This window comes from Lissotriton vulgaris, chromosome 1_1 (genome assembly GCF_964263255.1).
Source record: "Lissotriton vulgaris chromosome 1_1, aLisVul1.2, whole genome shotgun sequence".
Taxonomy (NCBI): domain Eukaryota; kingdom Metazoa; phylum Chordata; class Amphibia; order Caudata; family Salamandridae; genus Lissotriton; species Lissotriton vulgaris.
Window position 1 is genome coordinate 1,018,336,979 of NC_141685.1, and position 24,708 is coordinate 1,018,361,686.

At 48.6% G+C, this 24,708-nt stretch overlaps 1 protein-coding gene across 2 annotated transcripts in view; it reads right to left on the reverse strand.

Moving 5' to 3' along the window:
• Nucleotides 1-15,177, reverse strand: part of LOC147748431 (SWI/SNF-related matrix-associated actin-dependent regulator of chromatin subfamily A member 4-like) — a 364,311-nt gene extending 349,134 nt beyond the window's left edge. For both annotated transcript variants that reach the window (XM_086961561.1, XM_086961552.1), the window contains exon 1: nt 15,016-15,177. In XM_086961561.1, the coding sequence (XP_086817687.1) occupies nt 15,016-15,085 (70 nt within the window). In that variant the 5' untranslated portion in view covers nt 15,086-15,177. The remainder of the gene's footprint in view (nt 1-15,015) is intronic.
• Between the last annotated feature and the right edge of the window lie 9,531 nt (nt 15,178-24,708).

The following is a 24,708-nucleotide window of genomic DNA, read 5'->3' on the forward strand; positions in this document are numbered from 1 at the left end:
GCACAGGCACTTAATGCCAACCGGGACTCGGGCACCCTAACCAGGCAGCACTAAGCATAAACAGTAGACGGGCACTTTGCGCTAAGAAAGGAGGACTGATGACTGTGAACAGGCGGGTCAATGTGCAAGAAAACATGCCCAGAGACAAAGATTTCAGACCTACTGGGGAAAAAAACCTAGATTAGCCAAACGCTCCAAACCCACACGAAAACCAGAGGTATGGACAGTCACCTCCAGGTCGTAAGAAAACCACTAACTATGGAATAGCGCATCAAGCCCATCAGATGCACCGGAGGTGAAAACCACAAACAAAACTGAAGGCAAGTGCCTGAACGTCCCCAGGAAATATACACCCAGGCAGGCACTTCTGATGAAGAGTAAACACTGTCAGGAGGTCATGTAAAGGGCTCCAATACCTTCGGTCAAGTTCGTGCTAAATAAAACTGCGGAAAACGACCTGGCTCGAATCATGGTGTGGTAAGTATAAAGGTGATAGACACTACATGCCACAGAGAAACTAACAGCAACAAGATTGTCATTTCGAGCAATAGCACAGCAACAGACAGGCATTGCAAAACAGAAAAAATGCTTGTACTCACCTTCAAGTGGTTTCCGGATCATAGCACCGCAAAGCCTGATCCAGCACAGCAGGATAGTCAGGTGGCCAGTCATTACCATTATGGCGCTGCCCCAGTGAGCGCTTGATGCCGGGTTAGAGCACTTTATGCCAAGGTGTGTGTGTCGGTATATTTCAGTCCACATAGATATATGCGCGATTCCGTATCTGCTATTTTTTGAGTGGATCATTTTATAAAAAGAGCGTGTGCTCATTCTGACTGCATTATCGTGCCACGCTGTATATGTAAGTCGATGCGCGCTGTAGCTCAGCAGGAAAGGGTGACACCGGAGGCCAGGTAGAGTTTAAGTGTAAGGACCTGGAAAGGATGGGCTGAATGGATTGCCCTGTGGCGTTTTTCTTCAGTCAGATTGTGGCTCTAATCTGTCGATGTTCCCGGGTGGCTTTTTGGGCTTGTCCGTTCATTCGCTGTAGGTGCCGGAGTGTGCGCATGCCGGTGGCGTGCACACTGGGGTATTTGTATTTGTATTTGTATTTGTATGTCGATTTGTAGAGCGCAATTGCTGCCCGGGGGCGTCCAAGCGCTAAGAAACCAACAGAATTCATCGCATTCAGTTTGTGGTGCGTGTGTATACACCCAAGCCACGGCGCTCAAGTGTCTGTGTCGTGACTATGACCCCTTATGGTCTTTTCCGTGTATGTCTGCTTGAGCCTGGAGGGTGTATGAGGGCGACTGGTGATGCAAAGGGACTGACGGCTGTGCCTCGGCGCACGCAGATATGGCACGGCACCCAGGAATGAGTCCTTCCAGGACTGTGGGCGCTCCTCTGACTCACTAGTGCCTCCACCGGCAGAATAATAAACAAGAGGCACTGCCCAGAGCAGGGGAAGCGGGCCACTGCTGCTGGTATTTCTACAGATACCTGCTGCTGCTCTGCATGGATGTGATGATATCTTGGTGACCAAAAGTACAGCCCTAGAGTCAGAATCACCATCGAGGATACCTAGAATGTTGGACATTTTCATGTTTTTCCAGGGTTTCTGACTTGGTGGGAGTTGCTTACTTGAACAGGATGGCAAGGGGCGGAATTCTATCAAATGCCTATAATATCGGGTCATAGAAAGAAGAACGCCACCCATAAGGTATAAAGTAACACGGCAGAAGCTTGTTTGCATCGCGCTTTCTCCGTAATAAAAAAAAACAAAGTGCCTACAAGGAGTAATGAAGGAGAGAGTGACACGCAGCCAGTAAAAGATCCAGTCCTGGTGGACAGGGCTAAAACTGGACAGGGTGGTAACCAGGGGGGACTAAAAAGCTTCACTCACAATGTGAAGGCAGCAAGCCAATAGAAACAAGAGGCGGACCCTACACTCCACTTCTGAAAGTAAATAGATCACAAGAAGCCTCGCAGAGCGAGCAGTGCGCTGCAACGCAGGTCTGCGAGACCTAAAAACGAGTACACATTATACAAAACACAAAGACTGGTATATTGCTCTTACTTGTAATTTATTCTCAACAGGAATTCTGGAGGGTAAACAAGAGCAGTATTTCTGCAGTCTTATGGTAAGTGAATTCAACACAATTTAAGTTAATACCTAACAACTAAAGTCACATCACTGCATCCAACTACCGCGACTAAACTATTTTGAGCAGCTACCTCACATGCATCTGAGCTCTGTACCCAGCAAAGGAATTTGAACTTCGGACTATTAACCACAGACTGTCTATGCAGCTAATTCATGAGCTTAGCATATCAAGCTAGGCAAAGGAAATGCAGAGCCAAGACCCACACCTTCAGACTGAGGAACAAGCATTTGCAATGCAATAGGTCTCGCAGTTGTGAGAGCTTGAGCTATTGGCATTGTAAATGGCAATGCTTTTTATTTACGTGTTGGTTTTTAAAACGTAACTAAAGGGCATTGTCATTTACAATGCCAATAGCTTAAACTCTCGCAAATGCGAGACCTATTGCATTGCAAATCCTGGTTAGAAAAGCCATGTCCCATTCCGGTAATACCAGTGACGCCAAGATGCGAAGCCTGTCAGGTTGGCACCTTTCCCAGTAGAAAGCTCGACTAGAGCTCAAGTTAGTCAGCTTGGCACGGGTCCAAAAGAAAGCTACTCTACATGCTACCCATGGTGCAACCTGTACCTTGGAAATGCCGCTAGACGGGTCTGCGCAGGAGGTATTTGCTGTTAATCAGTTAGTTTGGGCTGTTTCTTAATAACTGCTGCGTTGGCTTTGGGAGGGTGACAGCAGGTGGGCGTGGGTCTTCTATTTCCAGCCAAAGTGAAAATGCCAGAGGAATCATTAATTCACTTCCACTTTCGTTTGTGATTTCCGGGACACGCCACTGAATAACTAATACCAGGGCTGTCATAGGCTGGGCAGGGGAAGGCTTTAATGGGTATGAATGCGGTTCTGGAACGTCAGGCATAATCTGTGGATTTGGAAAATCATATATGGGTACCTCTGTTGGGTTTGAATAATCCCATATACCCTCATCTATGTGGTATGAGCTAGGCTCTTCCTCATCCTCCCCTCCCTCTAAGTTATATTCATCATCATTTTGCTGTGAGGAATGTGATGATAATGGAGAATGTGCAGGAGATATATGAAGTGATATGTAAGGAGGTATAGGAGAAGGAGGAAGAAGAGGTATAGGAGAGGAAGGGTGCATAGGAGATGTTGCACAGTCCTTCTTAGCAGGCACAACATGAGTGGGTGGTGCATCTGCTGGTCTCTTCTTGTGAGGTGTAGTGCCCATATGACCCGTCATTGGGTCTATATAGATCTTCTTTTGTTGAGGATCTGGTGTAAAAAGTTCCTCCTCTTCTACAACCTTCCTGGGCTTCGATTTTTTCGGCTGCGGTGGAGGTTGTGGTTTTTCTTTAGCATTGGGAGGTGTTGTAACGTCACGTGGCAAAGTTTTCGGTGCCGAAGGTGTTGTTTTCGGCTTCGTAGGCATGTTCGCGGGTTTGGGCACCTCAGAATCAGGCTTCTTTGTCTTCGGCACCGAAGATGTAGAAGTGGACGGCTTCGGAGCCGGTGCTTCTTTCAGTTTCGGTATCGATGCATCTTTATGTTTCGGTGCCGGTGCGATTTTTGGCTTCGGTACCGAAGGGTCTTTTTGCTTCGGTGCCGAGGTGTCTTTATGTTTCGGTACCGACAGGAGATGTTTACTCGTTGTCGAGGCACTAGAAGGCTTTGTTGGTTTCTTCAGAGCCGGGCTCGATGGCGGGGCTGTCGAAGTGGATTTTCGGTCTCGACTGGGCCCCTTGGGCGGAGTGCTGACCTTTGCCATTGGTTTTGGCAGAGTATGTGGTGCAGGGGCAGTAGTACTCACGCGCTGACCCAAAGGAATGGAGTCATCTGAGTCGTCTGCCTCTGATACGATCTGGAGATCCGGAGAGTCTTCTTCGGGAACGAGGGGAACGTTTTCGTCGAAGATATCCTTCGGTGCTGGGGCTGATCTTCTCATCTCGTGTCGACGGGCCCTCCGATCTCGGATGGTTTTCTTCGATCGAAAGGACGCACAAGCTGTGCAAGTCGACTCGTCATGTTCCAGCGATAGGCAGAGCATACAGACCTCGTGGTGATCGCTATGTGGGAATTTTGCCTGGCATTTCGGGCATTTCTTGAATTGAGTTCTTTCCATGTGGTGTAGGCCGCACAGCGTCGATAGGCCTAACGGCCCACTTCGATGGCCGGAATGGAATTTATGTCGTCGAAAAGCCTGGTCTTCGATGTCGAAGGTAGTTTGTTGAAGTTTGTGGAAGTTCTGCGCTTCGAAGTTGCTGAAAAATGTTTTTCTGGCCGGAGCGGAGAAACTTTCATCCAAACCCAGTGGCGGAAAAAACAATCAAAGGATGGAGTTGATGCCCATGTGCACTGTTGTCCAAGGGAGGAGTCACCTATCTCATGACTACAAAGACTTCTTCCAAGACAACAACAACCTGCAATCATCCGAGCCCAACACCAGGTGGCGGTCTAATGCTAAGGTGTACAGTCTGCAGCTCATATGCCTCGAACAGTGGGCTACACAACGCTGGGGCGACAACCCCATACCCAATACTCTCGAACTGTGAATCCATGCCCCCATACACAAAAGGGTAACCAGGTGAAGAAAAGAGGGAAAACGTTTTCGGGTCCTACTGGGAAATCCAAAGATTTTGGAGTAGTTGGCTCACCCACTAAATAGTGGCATGCTTCATTATCGGCACCTAGACACTCCCTGTTACGGTAGTACCACCAGGGTGGACTAAACCACGAATGGGAGTTGTTATATAAGGTATCTTTCTGGATAATGTTGAGAGAAGAGTCTTAAAAATGACCCCAGGTATACCCCAAAATAATTACCATTTATTAACAAGCTACCATAAGCATATTTAAAAACAAATACAGAGTTCTAATTGAGCATTATTTTCTCAATGACCCCTGATTTATGCCAAGCATGCCCCCACACTAGTGTGAAGGTCCCTGCAAAATGATGATTGTGATCTGTTACCTCACTGCTGTCCCACACTTTCTGTTGCTTGTTTGCTATATTTGGACTTTAAACTGGCACTAATGGGGTGCCACCAATAAACAGGCAGTATTAACAAGTGTAAAAATTACAAAATAATTAAGTAATACTCAGAGTAGAAAAGTGGGCGCCATTGCAGGAAAGCATGCTGTGCGTACAATAGGAGAAATTAGTTTAAGAAGATTGTGTTCACAGACTGTAAATTAAACATATTCTGTAACACAAGTAACTCTGGCACTTATCGTGTCCATTTGGGCACCTTTCTGACTTTTTTTCCAGTTCTGTCGATTTATTTTTGGTCCAGTCCTAACATCGTTCCTTTTTAACTCAGGCTTAGGCCCATTTCATCTCTTTTCTGGATTTGTTCTAGCTCCGCAAATGCTTGTTTTTAGGGTTGAACCTCGGAAAAATGTGCTAGCACATGTGTCTCGCTTGCAAGACACTATTGTTCACAAAAAAAGGTCTTGGAGCCTGCCCATTGCTTACTATTTGTGCATTTCTCTTTGCAGTATCTCTAATTGGACATTCCAGCCAAAACATCACTACCTGTGCTTGCTGTGGGGCACAGACCAAGCACAGATTGATTCCACTGAATCAGTGCCTATCCACTGCCCCTCACATGATTGAGGTGATATTCCTTCCTCCCTTCTACTCTTGCTGCTATTCCTATAGTGCTTTTTTCTTGTTTCATAATGCTGCGCACCATTGCGACTCTTTCCCATGGACAAGGCGACTCAGAAGTCACTTTCACGAATCAGCTACCCATGGGGTCTTGTTGCAGCCGTGTTTAATTTTAGCACAAAGCAATGGCAGCTGACAGCATCACGCCATTGAGGCGCTCCACCCCTACACAACTCCCCAGGCTGTTGGGTTGACTCAAGGAGCACTCCCAAGTCCCAGTCCCAAATGAGATCCCAGAGACACTTTTTTTTTTATATCTTATTTTCTGAGTTTGTTTTTAGAGCATAAGTCATGAATGTGTACACATTCACACAAAAGCTAAAGCGTGAAATGTACTTTGAAATAATCATAGGTTATTCCGAATGTACTACTTACCAGTATGCATCTGTTTCTGGCATGTAGGGCTACTGACATTCATATCTGTGCATAGATCGCCGCCTAGTGTTGGGTCCGGATGATTGCACATTGTTGTCCTGGAAGAGTCTTCGAAGTATCACGAGGTAGGTGGCTCCTCCCCTGGACTACAGTGCGCATGGGCATCCTCTCCATCCTCAGATTATTTTCGCCATTGTGGCAGAGATGGAGTGTAATACAGTAAGTGATGTCCATGCTACATAGTAATTCTGAATGCTACAGCTGCTACAGGCGCCGGGGAGGAGGGTGGGCGATATGAATGTCAGCAGCCCTACATGCCAAGAACAGATGCATACTGGTAAGTAGCATATTCGGTTTGAGGCATGTGGGCTGCTGAATTCATATCTGTGCATAGATTATATAGCAGTCACTCCTGTTAGCGGCGGCTGCCCGTGCCAGCTGCAGCAGCCTGAAAAAGAGTTTTGAGAACAGCCTGTCCTACAGCTGCTTGCTGTTTAGAATGCACATCTACGCAGTAGTGTTTCGTAAATGTATGTGTGGTGGACCATGTGGCTGCCTTACATATCTCTTCTAAAGGAATATTCCCCAGGAAAGCCATGGACGCTCCTAATTTACGTGTGGAGTGTGCTCTCGGTGGAATGGTTAGTGTGCGTTTAGCCTTAGCATAGCAAATGTGTATACACTTAACGATCCACCTGGCTATCCCTGCTTTGGAAATGGGGTTGCCTTTGTGTTGTGGGGAAAATGCAACAAAAAGCTGTTTTGTTTTTCTGAAGTCCTTTGTTCTGTCTATATAGTACATAAGAGCCCTTTTGACATCTAATGTGTGTAGGGATCTCTCTGCGACATTTTCTGGATTAGGAAAGAAAACTGGCAGTTCTATGGTCTGGTTCATGTGGAACTGCGAAATCACCTTAGGCATGAATGTAGGGTTGGTGCGTAGTACAACCCTATTTGCGTGGACCTGTATGAACGGCTCTTGAATGGTTAGGGCCTGGAGTTCACTAACTCTTCGTAGTGAGGTAATGGCTACTAGGAAAGCCACTTTCCAGGTTAGAAACGGAATCTCACAAGAGTGTAGAGGTTCAAAAGGTGGTCCCATCAGTCTGGTGAGGACCACATTGAGGTTCCAGACTGGTGAAGGCGGGTGTCTGAGAGGGATCACCCTTTTGAGTCCTTCCAGAAAAGCTTTAATGGCAGGCACTCTGAATAGTGAGAGGTGCTGCCTGTTTTGAAGATAAGCTGCTATTGCGGATAAATGTATACGAATGGAACTGTACGCCAGATTACACCTGTATAAGTGCAGCAAATAACAGAAAATGTTTTGAATAGATGCATCCAGTGGGTTAATGTCATTATTGTTACAATATATGACAAACCTTTTCCATTTAGCCGCATAGCATGCTCTGGTTGTGGGCCGTCTTGCCTCCTTGATGATATTCATACATTCTGGCGGCAAGTTGAGGTAGCCAAATTCTAAGACCTCAGGAGCCAGATCGCTAGATTGAGCTGTTGCGGATCTGGATGCTGAATGTCGCCATGGCTCTGCGTCAAAAGCCTGGGTGTGAGGTGCAGCCTTTGATGCGGTACCACGGATAGTTCTAGAAACGTGGTGTACCATGGTTGGCGTGCCCACATTGGAGCAACCAGGATGAGTGTCATCGAGTGTTGTCTCAGTTTGCGTGCCACCAGCGGTATTAGAGGTGCTGGGGGAAAAGCGTACACTAATTTGCCTGACCAGTTCATCCATATCGCATTGCCCTGCGACTGTGGATGTGGGAACCTGCTGGCGAAGCTTTGGCATTTTGCGTTTTCCCTTGTGGCGAACAGGTCTATCTGTGGATGACCCCACTGTTGGAAGTACGGTTGGAGTACTGATGGATGTATGTCCCACTCGTGCATCTGGTGGCTGTGTCTGCTGAGCAGATCCGCCATCTGGTTGTCCTTGCCCGGGAGGTGTTCCGCCATGAGGAAGATGTTCCTCTGAATGGCCCATTTCCACATGCTCAGAGCCAGATCAGACAACTGTGGCGAGTGTGTTCCTCCCTGCTTCTGTATGTAGTACATGGCAGTCATGTTGTCCGTCCGGATCAACACGACCTTGTTACACAAGTGTACTCTGAAAGCTTTCATCGCCATGAAGATTGCCATCAGTTCCAGAAGGTTGATGTGCATCTTCTTTTGCGGTGCTGTCCATAGTCCCTGCACTGTGCAGTGGAGTACATGAGCTCCCCATCCCTGGAGAGACACGTCAGTCGTCAGTATAATCTGTGGCACAGGCTCTTGGAACGGTCGGCCCTTGCAAAGGTTTTGTGGGTTCCACCAATGCAGAGAGTTGAATGCCCGACCGCTCACCAACACTAGGTCTTTTAACTGTCCTTGAGCCTGATTCCACTGACGTGCCAAGCACTCCTGAAGCGGACGCATATGTAGTCTGGCGTGCGGGACTATGAAAATGCAGGAGGCCATCATGCCTATCAACTGCATGAACACTTTTGCTGGAAGCGAGTGTTGAGGTCTGAATTTTTGTATCAGCAATTGCATGCTGTTTATTCTCGCTGAATTTGGCTGAGCTTTGGCTGCCAGAGTGTTTATTGTCGCGCCCAGGTACTGTCGCACGTGGGCGGGCTGAAGATGTGACTTTGGATAATTCAGCGAGAATCCCAGACTGTGAAGAAGATGAATGGTGTGGGACATGTGGCTGGCACACTGCTGGGCCGTCTTTGCTTGAATAAGCCAGTCGTCCAGATAAGGGTAGACATGTATGTGCTGTCTCCTTAGGTGTGCTGCTACTGTCGCCAGGCACTTTGTGAACACCCTGGGTGCCGTCGTTACTCCGAAAGGGAGGACGTTGAACTGATAATGTTGATTCTGAATAGTGAACCTGAGATACTGTCTGTGTGATGGGTGTATGGGTATATGGAAATACGCATCCTTTAGATCCAGTGTTGCGAGGAAGTCTCCCTGACTGAGTAACGGCAGGACCTGCTGTAAGGTGAGCATATGAAAATGCTCTGACAGAATGGAACTGTTTAGTGGCCTGAGGTCCAGTATAGGTCTGAGAGACCCGTCCTTTTTGGGTATTAGAAAGTACAGAGAGTACACCCCTGAGCCTTGGTATTCTACAGGCACGAGCTCTATGGCCCCTTTTTGCACATGCTGACGACCTCCTGCTGCAATAAGTGTAAGTGCTCTGCGGACATAGGACGGTGTCTTGGTGGGTGGAGTGGATGTTAATTCCAGACAATACTCGTACTGGACAATGTCTCTTACCCACCTGTCTGTGGTGATGGATTTCCAGACTGGCAGGAACTGTAGTAGTCTCCCCCCCGACAGGTGTTATATGGTTGGGGCAGTGACAGGGCGTCACTGTTTGCTATTGGCAGAGGATCTGGAACTGTTGTTTCCTCTGCCTCTCCCCTTGATGTTGTTTCCACGATATCCACCCCGGTTGTTCTTATTGTAGGTGGATTGTGTACTTCCTTTATTTTACTGTGGCTGTTGTGTGGATTGGCCTCTTGAAGGGCCCCTAGTATTGGAGCGACGAAAGGAGCCACCCCGAAAGTGCTGTGACTGCAGTGCCCCCATAGACTTTGCAGTCTCTGTGTATTTTTTAATTTCTTCAAGGGTGGTGTGAACCTCAGGTCCAAATAAGTAGTCCGGGTTAACTGGCTGATTGAGGATAGAAGTTTGTATTTCTGGTTTGAATCCCGAGATTCTCAACCAGGCATGTCTCCTTAACATAACGCTAGTGTTGATGGCCCTGGCAGCAGTGTCAGCTGCGTCTAGCGCACACTTGATGGAAGCATTGGTTATAAGCTTCCCTTCTTGGATTAGTAGTTCTGCACACTCCTTGTACTGATCTGGTAGGTGTTGCAACAGTGTCTCAAGGGTATCATAATGGGACCTGTCATATCTGGCTAAGAGTGCCTGAGTGTTGGCAATGCGCCAGATGTTAGCCGCCTGCGCAGCCACCCTTTTTCCTGAAGTTTCCAGTACTTTCGACTCCTTGTCAGGAGGAGGAGCATCACCTGTAGTCTGGGAGTTTGCTCTTACGTGCATTAGAAACAACTAATGAGTCCAATGGCAACTGTCCCCTTATATAAGTAGGGTCCCCAGGTGCCGGTCTATATTTCTTTTCAATCCTTGGGTTTAACACCCTGGCCCTAGGGGTGTCCTTAAAAATGTCACCAGCATGCTTAAGGACCCCTTTTAGCATGGGCAGGGTCTTGACTGTTCTTTCTGAAGTGGAAAAGGTGTCGACCAGAAAGTCTCCCTCCACAGGGTCAGCATGTAGCTCGACGTCATGATTACTGGCTGCTCTTTCAATAAGGGCGCTAAAGGCAGTAGTGTCCTCAGTAGGAGATGTTTTCACACTGTACACATGAGTGTCAGGTACAGTCTGCGGGTCCCTTGGGTCAACCGGGTCTGCCCATGGTTGGTTTTGATCATCGGGATCAGTGTCCACATAAGGGTCATCTTCATGTTCGCCATCCCCTGCATCCACATCTGAGTATGTGGGTGAAAAATTCTGAGGTTCTTGTCCATAGGAATGGAGGGGTTCCACAAGAGCCAGTGACGTTGTTGAAACCCTCTTCTTCTTCAAAGGAAACTTATATGACTCCATGGGTGTTTCTGGTATTATTTTCCTTTTATATATGGACAGTCTACCAGTTTCCGAGTCGATGAATTGCCTCGACTCCTGTTCTTCGGGCTCCTCTGTAGCCTCCATTTCCGTCGACACTTTTTTAACGGCGCCGATACCTCTTTTTGGTTTGAACATCTTTGGACGTACTGAGGGTGGCAAGCCGAATTTGTTCGGCGTCGACGCGGTCTGAACGTTTCCGACCAGCTTTGGTGTTGGGGCCTTCTTTGGCCTGACCGCTGTACCCTTATCCTTGATGCGTTGGAGTGACTCCGACACTTCCTTGGCTATGAATGGACTCTGCTGCGTCGACTCAACAGGGTCCTTGGAGCCAGTCTTCGTCTTGTCCGCAGGCCTCGACCGAGGATCGATCCCGTCTTTCGGTTCGAGTCGTTTGTGTGTGTCGACTCCTTTCGGCGTCGGCCTTGTTGGTTCGACAGCCTTGACCTTGGTCTTCGGTGCCCCGTCGGTTCGATGACCTTCTTGAGCTTTTTGGCATCGACGGCCATTTTCTGTTTCTTCGGCTCCGAGGGGTTTGAGGCCTTGGAGTCGACCAGAGTTAGTTGCACTTTCGGTTTTGTCATTGGACCGATGGCGGTTTTGAAACCGATGGCTCTTTATTAATGTTCGAAGCCGGGCCTTTATGCGGGGCTGTAGAACGAGACTGTAGATCTTGAGTAAGGCCTAGTGGCAATCCCTCGACCTGAGCCTTATTGAGTGCGTCATCGTCTGCCCCCGTATAGCCGGTTGGGCCTAGCTCCTCGCCTGAGCTATCTTCGATGGCCCCAAGGGCCTATGCGTCGTCTCCTACCTCTTCGATGACGTTTTCGTCTTCTTCTTGCACCTCTTCGTCTTCGGCGTCATACTCGGAGTCATGGCCCAAAGCCGGATCGGAGCGGTATTCCTGATCCTCCAGATCAACGACCTCTTCGTCTTCGGTCCCGAAGATGTTTTCAGGAACAGGCGCTGACCTTTTCGACTCCAATCGAGCCGCGCGTCGAATCCGAAGAGTTTTCTTCGACCTGAACTGGGCACAGGCCATACAGTTGGCTTTGTTGTGATCCGGGGACAGGCACTTGTTGCAAACCGGGTGGACATCGATGTGCGGGTATTTTGCATTGCAAAGTGGAAACCTCTTGCATGGACTTCTTTCCATTGTAGATCGAAGATCGGGTCGAGTGTGGAAAGAAAACTGTCTGATTCCTCGATGTCCTCTAGAAACAAAGTTACCAGTACAGAACGAAACGATACCGACGCTGTCGAAAGCCTTTTGGCTTTGTAGAAAGTTTTCCTAACTTGAGCTAAGATAGTAACATCCGAACTTAATGGCGGAAAAAAACAATCTGAGGATGGAGAGGATGCCCATGCGCACTGTAGTCCAGGGGAGGAGCCACCTTTCTTGTGATACTTCGAAGACTCTTCCAGGACAACAATGTGCAATCATCCGGACCCAACACTAGGCGGCGATCTATGCACAGATATGAATTCAGCAGCCCACATACCTCGAACCTTTGTATTCGTCCTTGTGATGCGTTGTTTATAGTAATAGTGATTATTCACATGGTGCAGATTGCCTCTTGAAGCTTCAGTATATCGTGTTGTTACTCAACTCGGTGGTACGAGTGTTCTCGACCCTAGAAGGATTACAGGTTTAGGTGGCCTTGTCTGAATGAAACATCTGGCATCTTGCTCAAGAAAATCTATGCTTTGGGAGCTCAACCCACTGAGCCAGTTTAGCTACTTGTAATACATTTTGTTCTTGGCTACAGTTCTTCTTTAACAACAATCACTAACTTGATTGTTTATTTTGAACCGCTGTGCCTCAGTGCCAGCATTCCCTGTGCCTGTCAAAGGTTGTTTCTCTTTTTAATGGGAGACCCATTGACTCATTAAGACCCTTATACAGGTTATTGGTAATGCGTAATCACGTCAGCAGTAAAGCATGGGTTGCACTGGGTTTCCAGATTGGTATGCATGTGAGTAAGCATTCCTGTTTCTGTATCCCTGTTTGACGGTGTGTCTTTGAGTATATCTAAAGACCACGCTTTATTAAACTAGACAGGGGAGGGGGCGGGGGGCATTTCTGATGCCACTGCTTCATACAATGTTGTACATGTTAATATCGCAATGGATACTCGGCCTTATATCTTTTCTACAGACACTGTCCTCAACGTAAATCTTGATCACACACCTCTGAGAATCTGGAGCCACGCGGCCCCACTAACTCCATGCTTGAACGCATCTCAAGTGGAGAGCGGGGGAGGGAGGGGGGCATCTGCCGCTAAGGAACAGGCACTTGCCACGGGTGGATGGGGACACGTCACGTATAGTTGGGATTAATATTGAAATTGAAAGCTTCAGTGCTATTTCTACAGGTAGCGCAGCCGGCTGCATTTCCCGCAAGACGTGTGTGTGAATTTCTTCCACTTGTTTTTATTGACCGATGAGAAGCAGAGTAATAAGGAAACGTAAACTGCTCGCTGTCAATCGGGTATTAATTGCAAACATAGCAATCCGACGCATTACAAGTTGTAACGTGTTTACATTTTTTAATATCACTTTAGAACATGCTGTGATAAAGGTCTACATTAAAAGAAAATGGTAGCCAGCATTCTAACGAACACAATCAAACGATAAATTACAGCATGTCTGTGTGTAGTTTTCTTTTTACATACGGCGCAATTTCGACCCGAAGGCATGGGGAGACTGGGCGATTTGCCCAGAATCGCAGGATATTGAACTGACCCCAGACTCCAACCTGGCTCTACACTCATCAGCTTCAAATACTGCAGTTCTGGCCGTTAGGCCACATCCGTTCCTACGTTGTGTAATGCTGTGCTGTGTTGCTGGCACGAATGACATTGTTATGGACTCAGAGTAATCGGTCAGTCGCATAGCGTCTCAGCGCGTATTCACTATTATTCTGGTTTGTTGCGCGTGTTTGCGTGCATTTGTGTTTGTTTGCTTCACGTTCTCTGTCATTGAGCCTGGGCATATGTACACGTGTGAGTTGTATCGTTTGACACTGCACTGTAAGCGGGGCCGGGTAGTGGAAATGCTTCCCAGAGTACCCGTGTAAAGCCCACGCAGGTGAGACCTAAAAAGTGAAGAGTCTGTGGATAAAAGTCTTACGCGTTGCAATGGCATCCCAACAATTCGAGAGAAACTGCAAGGAGAGAGGGTGTTTAAAAGGCCAACTGTTAAGCAACAAGATTGCACTATATAAAACTGCAACAAATACCTAATTCTCTGCTGTCTGCCCCCTCTGTCCGAGCCCGGGAGGCAGCAGCGCTTGGGTGGGCGGGGGCGGAGGAGGGGCAGGCCGTGAGCTCACCGCAGGGGCTCGGTGGGAAGCGAGACTGCTTGCCTTTCTCTCCCTGATACACAGAGGCGCGAGATCTGAGCTTCAGCTTGCTGAACTCTCTCTGAACCTTCCCTGGGCAGCCTCATCAGACAAGCTGATAAGAAAGGTCTTCACGATGCCCGGCCGCTTAGCAGGACACGGTGCCCGGAGGGGCTGTCCAAAAAAACGGACAGGGTGGCACCCCAAACCCCTCTTTTCCAATGGGAAGTCAGTGTTTACCATTAATGCTGACGCTACCCAATGGAAAAGGGGGCAGGCTGACAGTACCCTTTTTACAAACAATATCTCTCGAAGAGGCGTGGCCAGCAGCTTCGCTGCTCAAGCCCACGCCTCTCCGAGACCTAAAAAGAAATTTAAAAAAAGGGCATGCACCATTGCATATGTACTTGGTACTCCGGTGTGTGCTCTGGAAGAACCATAAAGGTGTAGGACACCCATATGCGTGAGAACATGAACCCCCAAAATGTTACTTAAATTATTGTTGTCAACACCAAAACTCGTACTAAGTTCCAATGGACAAATGCATTCGGCAAAGAGTGGTGAGTAAGACGAGAAGGTGTGTCTGTCATGTTTTCTGGAACTTCTTTGAAATGGACTGAAAAGTAGGAGGATGTTCCAACATAAAATATTTAGGCAGAACTTTAGTTTAAAATGAACATCCCTTCATGATGAATAAAAAATAAAATAAATCCTAAATTTCCCTTCCTGGGCATAGATTCTGGTAGAGTTTGTCCATGAAAGCCAACACCTAGTACACCCAAATCTTCCACAAACCACGCACCCATTTATGACTGCCACAGAAACAGGTCAACCAGCGGCTGATGCTGGTCTCCCAATTATACCCACCATCTAGTCTGAGGTATTTGAAACCGCGGAACGCAAAGTAATCTTCCATGATGGTCATAAGAGAGGTCATCTGACAAAAGAGGAGGACCTTGTGGTTTGTGGAGCGTAACTTGGGTAAAATCCGGTCCAGGACTTCAAACTTCCCAGAGGCTCTGTAGAGGTCTAATCTAAATGCACAGAGGACATAAAAGGCACTGTTATGCACAATATAGACAACAACACAACTGGTGACATGCAAATTCAACTCAAACCAACACAAGATCTTAATGTGCATTATAGCACTTACACTAGCTCCGGCTACAATATTGGTTTGTTTATTTCTAACCACAAACCAATGCTGACAGCTTGAGTATGTGGAACACTATTGCAAAAAAAATCACAAGAAATCCCAAAGCATTTTTTATCGTCCATACCCAAAAACAGCCAAACAGCCAGTAGAAAGATGGCTCTTTATAAACTGGACCAAAAAGAGGTACACTGTGTAATATGTCCAGGCAAACCCTTTTTGGCTTAAAGGGGCACAAATGATAACCCAAATGCTCTCTTTTGTGGTAGTGTGGGCGAGCAGTTAGCCTATCAGATGGTAGTGCTAAGCATTTATTGCACACACAAAAGCAGTAAGTGAGACACACTCAAAGATCCGACCCCAATTTATAAAAATGAGTACTTTTGAATGAATTTAGATACCAAGATAATCAGAATCAGGTAAGTACTTTTCAAGGTTATGAATCTTCACAGTTTTCAAAAGTCAACACTTAGTGCAATTTCTGGGTGCTGTAATGTTATCCTAGGGGAAAATCATGTACTGCATTTGGGCACTGTCTATAGTGCACCAAAATGAGGTACACTGTGCAGAGAGTCCAGGCAAACCCCAAAGGAACTATAGACGCACAAATTACACCCCAAATGCTCTCTCTTGTGGTAGTGTGGAAGAGCGGTTAGGAATATCAGAGGGAAGTGCTAAGCATTTATTGCACAACCAAAGGTAGTAAGTGAGACACCTTCTAAGAAATCAGACACTAATTTATAAAAATAACGAGTAACTTTATATTAATTTAGATACCAAGATCATCGGAATCGGGTAAGTACTTGGAGTTAATAATTATTACAGTTTTCAGAAATGGATGCTTAGTGCATTTTCTGGACCGGCAATATTATCCTATGGAGGAAAACGAATAGTTTCTTATCTGTCGGTGTAGTTTTGCAGCTTGAAGAATTTTCTGGATTCACATGCTGTGCATTATTCCGCCATCTAGTGGTTAGGTCCGGAATTGTGTTTATTTACTTTTTTGGGGGGGGAGGGGGGGGGGGGGAGTTGACGTACCACCATTTGGTGTCCTTCTGTAACGTCAACGGGCTTCCTCTGGGAGCTCCCACCTTTGGTCGCCATCTTCAGATTCATTTTTTTCTTCTCTCTCTTCTCTCCTCCTATTGTTATCTTCCTTGGCTGAGGAGGGTGGTTCACTAGTGAATCCAGAAAATTCTTCAAGCTGCAAAACTACACCAACAGGTAAGAAACTATTTGTTTCGCAGCGCGAATCTTTTCTGGATTCACATGCTGTGCAGACTTGGTAGCCGTTTGCTAGTCTTGTGGTGGCTGGGTCGAAGATTAACTTTGGTTTGGGAATAAATGTTGTAAGCCCTTTTGTCCTACTTGTGCTTTTTTTCATTTGAATGTCCACACAGTAATGCATTGTGAATATGTACACTGAAGACCATGTTGCAGCCATGCAGATGTCTTGAATTGAAGTGTTAGCTAGAAATGCAATAGTTGCTCCTTTCTTTGTTGTTGAATGTGCTCACAGGGCACCTTGTAAGGTTTGTTCTGCTTGCCTGTGGCATAATTGTATGGCTTGCGCTAGCCATTTAGATATAGTGTTTTTGGTTACTGGTCTTCCCAGAAAACTGTTTGCAAAGGATACAAATATATGTTTTGTTTTCCTGTATTCATTAGTTCTTTCAAAGTAGTACATGAACGCTCTTCTTGCATCAAGTGTGTGCAAAGCTTTTTCAGCTTTGGCCTTTAGATTTTGAAAGAAACTTTGTATTTGTATACTCTGATTTATGTTGAATTTTGATACCACCTTTGGTATGAATTGAGGATTTCTCCTCATGACAATCCTGTTACTATGTATTTGGAAGTAAGGTTCCTGTAGTGTTAGTGCCTGCAGTTCCGAACTCTACATAGGGATGTTATTGCCACTAAAAAGGCAGTCTTTAGTGTGAGCATTTGTAGCGTTGCTTTGTGAATTGGTTCGAATGGTGCTTTCATCATCTGTGCTACAACTATGTTCAGGTTCAATGTTGGTGCTGGAACCATTTTTGAAGGTGCAATTCTTTTTGCCCTTTCTAGGAACCTTTTGACTACATGTGATGTGAAAAAACTTTTACAGGTTTCGCCTCTTGTATACGCTACAATTGCTTCTAAGTGTACTTTTAGTTATGTATAGCATAATTTACTTTGTAGCAAATGTGTCCAGTACTTTAGCACAGTTCTTTCTTTTGTGATCTTTTTAACAATTTTTTTTATGGCACCATTGTGTATATCTTTTCCATTTAGATGTATAACATTTTCTTGTTGTTGGTTTCCTAGTTTCTCTTAGAACAGCCATTGTGCTTTCTGGTAGTTTGAGATGTGTGAATTCGAAGTCTTCAGTAGCCATGCTGCTAGGCCTAATCTCTCTGGTTCTGGATAAAGTACTTTCCCATTTTTCATTGTAAGCAAATCTTTCTTTTTGGAAAGTTTGAGTCTTGTTCCTTGAGAGACGTCCATTATTTCTGAGAACCAAGTTTGTCTGGCCCACTGTGGTGCGATGAGAATCATTGTCATTTTGCTGATCCTGCATTTGCTGATCATCTTGTTTAGTAACAGTATTGGGGGAAAAGCGTAAGCAAATATCCCTGACGAGTATCCATAGCGCATTCCCTACGGACTGTCTGCAAGGTCGCCTGGATGCGAAGTTTTGGCATTTTGCACTGTGGGGTGTTGCATATAGGACTATTTGTGGTGTCCCCCATTTCCTGAAAAACTTTTGCAGTTCTGTCTGATTTAGTTCCCACTCAATGGATGATGTTATTTGTCTGCTCAGTCTGTCTGCTAATATATGGTCTTTACCTGGTAGGTGTATTGCTATTATGTCCATTCCCCTTGGGATTGCCCATCTCCAAATCTCGAGCTAGCGTTGAGTGTTACAGACCGAGTTCCTCCTTGTTTGCTTATGTAAAACACTGTTGTTGTGTTGTCTGTTTGTATCAATGTCCTTTTCCCGTAAAGCTCTTTATGAAAGGCTTTTAAGGGTAAGAATACTGTTTTTAGCTCCAAGATATTGATGTGTTTCACTGCATCCTGCTGTGCCCACAATCCCCTCACTTTCGAGGTTGTTCATATGTGCTCCCCATCCTATATGGGACGCATCTGTTATGATCACTGTTGGAGTTGGTGATGTGAAAATTCTCCCCTGTGCTATGTTTATTTTGTTCCACCATGCCATCTCCTGATGAACTGTGTGCGACAACCACTAGATCCTCCCAACTCCCTGTTGCCTGTGACCACTGTGTCTGGAGCCATTCCTGAAATGGTCTCATGTGTAGACGAATGTTGGGAATTAAATGAATGCATGAGGCCATCATTCCTAGTCATTTCCCCACTGTCCTGTCAGATGTTGCCCCTTCTGGTATGGACGAGTCTCCTTCAATAAGGAGGAATTAGTTTTCTCGCTTGGGAATGCTTTCCCTAACACTGTATTTATCTCTGCGCCTAAGAACACCTTTATGAGTTCTGGCTCTGGTGATGATTTCTCCCAGTGTATGGAGAACCCAGGTTGAACTAGTGTCTCTATCACCTGTTGTATATGCTGTTTGCATAGGCTGCAAGAGTTTGCTCTTACTAACCAGTCGTCCAAGTAGGGGTAAACATGAACCCCCCTGCCTTCTGAGATGTGCTGCTACTGCTGTTTGGCACTTTGTGAACACTTTTGGTGCTGACTTTAGACCGAAAGCCAGTACTTTGAATAGGTAGTCTCTTTTGTTGACCACAAATCTTAACAGCCTCTTGTGTTTTTTGTTCATCAGGATGTGTAAGTATGCATCCTTCAATTCTATTGTTGCCATGTAATCTCCTTCTTGCAATTGAGGTAGCAATGCTTGCAGTGTAGTCATTTTGAAAACTTTGTGTCCTTACAAATTTGTTTAGAAACCTTAGGTCTAATATTGGATGTAATGTTCTGTATACCTTTGGAATTAGGAAGTATGCTGAATATACTTCGCTGTTATTTTCTTTGAGTAGTACATGCTCGATTTCATGTTTCCCCTGAAGTTCCTGCACCTCTTTGAATAGGTGAGATAATTCTGCTTTTGTACCTTTTGCTTCGGTCTCCTCTTTGGAGGTTGTTTTGTTAGTTCTATGCAGTAACCGTACTGTATTATGTTTAAAATCCATTTGTCAGTGGTTATTTCCTTCCATTTTTGTTGGAAATAGTTTAGTCTGCCTCCTACTGGAGTGGTATGTTGGTGGTACTGTTATGAAACAGGTTTTGTATACGTTGATTTTCTGTGTGTACCCTCACTGCTGTTCTTCGTGAGTGTACCTTTTTTCAGTGCAGTCACTTAGTAGGTGTGGGGTGCTTTTGAGCCGTCGGGCGATCAATGTTATTCAATGGAGAACTTGCAAGATGAACAAAGGCTGCAGGCTCGGGGATGGAGATTCGTCAGGAGCGACCAACACTTCGAGGGGTAAGTTGGGATCTTGAAGGATAGGTAGGCACCCCGGAGTTTGGCACAGCGGGCCGTGGGGCGCCGGGGTGTCTTTTGACGTCAGGAAAATCTTACCCTCTGCTGGTCGCGGTTGAAAGGGACCCTGGTTGTGAGTCTGCAGGCGTTGTCTGGGTCGTCAAGGAGAGTCCTTGGACACTGGATTTCAGGTTACAATCGCCGGGGGGACGTCCTCAGGGTCTTTGTCCACTCGGGCACGGGCAGGGCTCGGCGGGTGCAGTGTGCAGGATTCGCGGTTCCTGGCTGGCACCAGGGGTGTTGCTTTTTGGGCAGAACCACTGCTCGCGGGAGTCCCAGTCTTGGTAGAGCCTCAAGCCAGTCAGGTCAGGTTGCTGACCACGGATGGCGTCAATTTCGCAGGAGCAGGTACAAGGCCCTGATCTTTGGACTGGGTAAGAGTGGTCTGCTTAATTCAGACACTCTGTTCATCACCACCCCCTTTTCTGAATCGTTTTTGGCCACTATAGGTGTGGCAGGGTATACTCAGACATGAGTCCCTTTCTCACTGCACCATCAGGATTCAAGCAAGCCGGGCCGACGACGGCTGAAATGCCAGAAACCGGTCCCCGGTAGCTTGTCTCCTTTCTGGTGAAGAATTGGCTTGGTAGTTTAGTCTGCCCTGTTCCCATGATGCACTGGGCCAGGGACAGACTGATTTGCATATAGCCAGGTTCTGAGCTGGGATGGTGCAGCGAGATAAATAACGGTGATGGATCAAGCCCTGATCTTTGGACTGGGTAAGAGTGGTCTGCTTAATTCAGACACTCTGTTCATCACCACCCCCTTTTCTGAATCGTTTTTGGCCACTATAGGTGTGGCAGGGTATACTCAGACATGAGTCCCTTTCTCACTGCACCATCAGGATTCAAGCAAGCCGGGCCGACGAAGGCTGAAATGCCAGAAACCGGTCCCCGGTAGCTTGTCTCCTTTCTGGTGAAGAATTGGCTTGGTAGTTTAGTCTGCCCTGTTCCCATGATGCACTGGGCCAGGGACAGACCGATTTGCATATAGCCAGGTTCTGAGCTGGGATGGTGCAGTGAGATAAATAACGGTGATGGATCAAGCCCTGATCTTTGGACTGGGAAAGAGTGGTCTGCTTAATTCAGACACTCTGTTCATCACCACCCCCTTTTCTGAGCAGGTACAAGGATCAACAGGCCGTTAGGGCTGGGGCCAAGTCAGTTGTTGTCGTCGTCCTATTGTTAGCAGCTGTACGGCAGGTCTTCGGGTTTCTTGATCTTTTTGCTTGTTTCAAATCGGGATATGAGGAAGGAAGGTTCAGGGTGCCCCTAAATACTAAATTTAGGGGCGTTACAGGTAGGGCAAGGGCAGGGACCAATGGGTCCCTGTCCTGGGGTGAATACACCCCCTATCCTGCTCCTCGCCTATGGGAGGGGAGCAAGAGCCTATCTCTGATTGGGAAGGGCTCCCCATCCTCAAGATGGCGAGAGCCCGGAGATATGCTTCACCTCGCATCCCCCACCTGAGGGGTGGGGTTGGCAGAGGCTGGCACACCCCCTTTCCTTCCTTCGGGTTTCCTGCCATTCTTCCCACCAGAGTGGGGGTCAGAACTGGTGGGGTCAGTTGCGGCGTACAGCAAGTGGCCTGGAGAAGCTCACAAAAGGGGACATGCCTTTAAAGCTTCCCCTGCCCATCCTGGGGAGGAGACCTAGCACCTCGCCCAGGACGTGCATTATTGCAGGCCCAGGAGAGCGGATGGCTCTCTACCCAGGGGCCCAGCAACATGTCCGCTGTGTGGCAGCCTAAGCAGCCTCTCAGACAAGACGTGGATTGTAGGTTAGGTTCAGGGGGCAACTTTAAGTTGACCTCTGTCATGCATTTGGCATTTAATCCCACACTGGCATCAGTGTGGGTTTAATGTGTTGAGAAGTTTGATATCAAACTTCTGTCTTCAGTGTAGCCATCATGGTGCTGTGGAGTTCGTAATGACAACCTCCCAGCACCATATACTCTTAATGGCATCACTGCACTTACAGTGCGCAGGAATGGCCCTGGGTAATGTAGGGGTACAGGGCTCATGCACCTGTGCCCACACCACTGGCATAGTGCACCCAGCTAGAGGGGTTACTGATGTATGCAAGGGCAGTGTGTTTGTGGGCATGGCACACAGGGATGTGTGCCATGTCGACTCTTTGTTTAGTTCTGCACCAGGACACCCAGCCTGCAAAGGCAGTGTGTGGGTGTCAGGGTACAGGGCCCCTAAGGGTGGCACAATAAGTGCTACAGCCCTTAGGGGTCTTCTCTGTTCACAATGACATGGATACCTGAGGCCCTGTGCCCTTACACTCTCACACTACCTTTGCAGGCTGAGTGTCTTGGTCAGAACAAAACAGAGTCGACATGGCACACATCCCTGTGTGCCTAAAGACCCTCCTCGGCGATCCCGCCGACGTTTGCAGCCTCACCACAAGGGACCCCTCCATCCGCAACCAGCTGAAGGTAAGATTTTCCGGCGTCCAATGACACCCCTGCACCCGACGCCCCACGGCCCCCTGCGCCCCACGGCCCCCTGTGCCCATCTCCTGGGTGTCTACCTATCCAACAAGATCCCATCTTACCTCTAAAAGTGGTGGTCACACCTGAAGAATCTCTGTCCCCGAGCCTGCAGCCTTTATTCCATTTCCAAGTCTCCCATTGATTAACATTGAGCGCCCGACAGCTCAAAAGCACCCTGCACGGGGGCATGGCCAAGATGGCGACCTAGACAGCAGCAGAATCCACAGGCTCCCTGTGCCAAATCCCCCCCCAAGGCCCAACAATAGCTTCATTCCTCCTCCCGGTAATCTGTACAGGCGGCGGGAGTGCAGGTGACTCACCGGGGTCATCGTGGGAGCTGCACCGGAGCTGTGGAAGCAGTTGAGAGGGACCCCTGCGAGCTGACGCTGATCGCCATGTAATGGCGCCCTGGAAGCGCAAATCTGATCGGTGGTGAGCAGCAAGCGCCGGAACGCTCACCGGGGGTCCTGAGGTCTACAGATTCTACAGCAAAGGGTTGCCGCTCCGTGTACCCGGTCTGGCGGAGAGGACTTACCTCAGACGACGGAGTTTGCGGTGATCCGAGGCCCGATGTGGGGGTGCGGCAGCGGCCGAGCGTGAAGCAGGCCTGGCGGCGTGGAAATTGAGCCCGGAGATGCGGACCTAGCTGATACGAATGCAGCGAGCAGCTGCGGGACTGGTCCGGCGCCCCCCGGGGCTTCTGCGGAGAGATCGCTGAGCTCAGCGCATCAGCTGATCGGGGGTGACTGGGGCAGCGGCCAGGGGCGGTCGAGCCCCGGACTCACGGACGCCCCAGCGGCGCCATCTTGGGGGACAGCAGACCCAACAGCTCCATGTGCCCTGTCCCTTCCGGGGCCTGCCTGCGGATTCGTGCCCCTCCCAGGAGACGGTAAGGGACGTGGGGGCGCCTGTGCCTCACCGGGGCCACGGTGAGAGCAGCACCGGAACCACGGGAGCAACTGCGAGAGCCCCCTGCAGTTTGCCCTGTCAGGGCGCTCTGTTGGCGCGATCCTGGTCGGAGGCGGGCCGCTTGAGCTTGGACGCCTGCCGGGGGACCGGGGGCCTGCGGACACACCAGCAGCGTGTTGCTGGCCCTGCTGGCCGAATTGGTGGGAAAGACTTTGCCTAGATAGCGGCGGTCTGGTGGCCGAGGAGTGAATGCGGCGGCCCCGGGCTGCCGAGTGTGGAGTCGGCCCGGAGGTGCGGAAATCGAGCCCGGGGATGCCAGCCTAGTGGCAACAGGAGGCTGGTCCGGCGCCCCCCTTCCCGGGTCCACTGCTGCTGCTGACGGATCGCAGCGCTTGGCACGGTCGCTGGTGGCCTCCTAAGGTGAGATCGGGCGGCGATTCAGCACCACCTGCACGGTTGCGCCGGTGGCGCCATTTGGGGCGATCTGGCGGTTTGGATGGGGCGGCAGCGTCCTCCCACTTAAGCGCGACTGGCGGTGTCCCTAAACAGCCGTGGAGGTGAGCGTCAGGAGGCGCACTAGGCCTCAAAGGGAGACGAGGGAGAGCAGACACAGTACCGGGCTTTGAAGCTAGGAGCAGTCCGCGTGGTGGCCTGAGCAGTCAGAGGAGCGGCAGGGCAGGTGGCTATTGGACTCTGGGCCTTGTTGGTTTGTTGGACAGTGGGTGCGAGCCTGAGCGCCCAAGGCTGATCCACAACAGGGTCAGCTGTAGCGTTGCGTAATACACTTCCGACGGACTAGGACACTATTTTGGAATAGCCTTGGGGGACCCCGGGGAGTCAGCAGGCAGGGGTCCAGACAGCGACTCCGTCCGCGGAGGAGGCCTACTCGCCTTAAGAGAATTGGAACGGACCGCCAGCGGAGGAGGCGGCGGAGCACGGGGGCCGTGTGGGGCCCCCACGAGACAGCACAGTGGCAAGGCTCGCCCCAAGGTTTGACGAAGCAAAGTCAGCCGGTGAAGCATGGCTGGAGCAAGAAAGAAGTGGGAGCGCACACTCACTGAAATGCTGGGCAATGGTCAGCCCAAGGGAGACAAGGGGTCCTCTTCCCCGACGGTGGCACAGCCACACGAACTATCGGGGGACGGCGAGGTGCCGATCACAAAATCTTTTCTGGAGACATTGTTCAACTCCCTGCGGGAAGATTTTTGGTCACTAAAACAAGAAATAGCCAGGGAGGTGCAGGAGCATGCGTCGCGAAGTTCAACGGCCTGGGGGAGAGAGTTGCGGTCGTCGAGGAGGCGGACCAAACAAGGTCTGAAGAAGTGGAACAGCTTCAACTAGAGATCATCAAACAGAGGGATCAGCAAGTCGACTTACAAGCCCATGCAGAGGACCTAAAAAACAGATCCCGATGAAATAACATACAGGTCCGCGGCGTACCACTCCATGAAGAAGGGAGAGACATAACGGGCTACTTACAGGGCCTATTCCGGGACA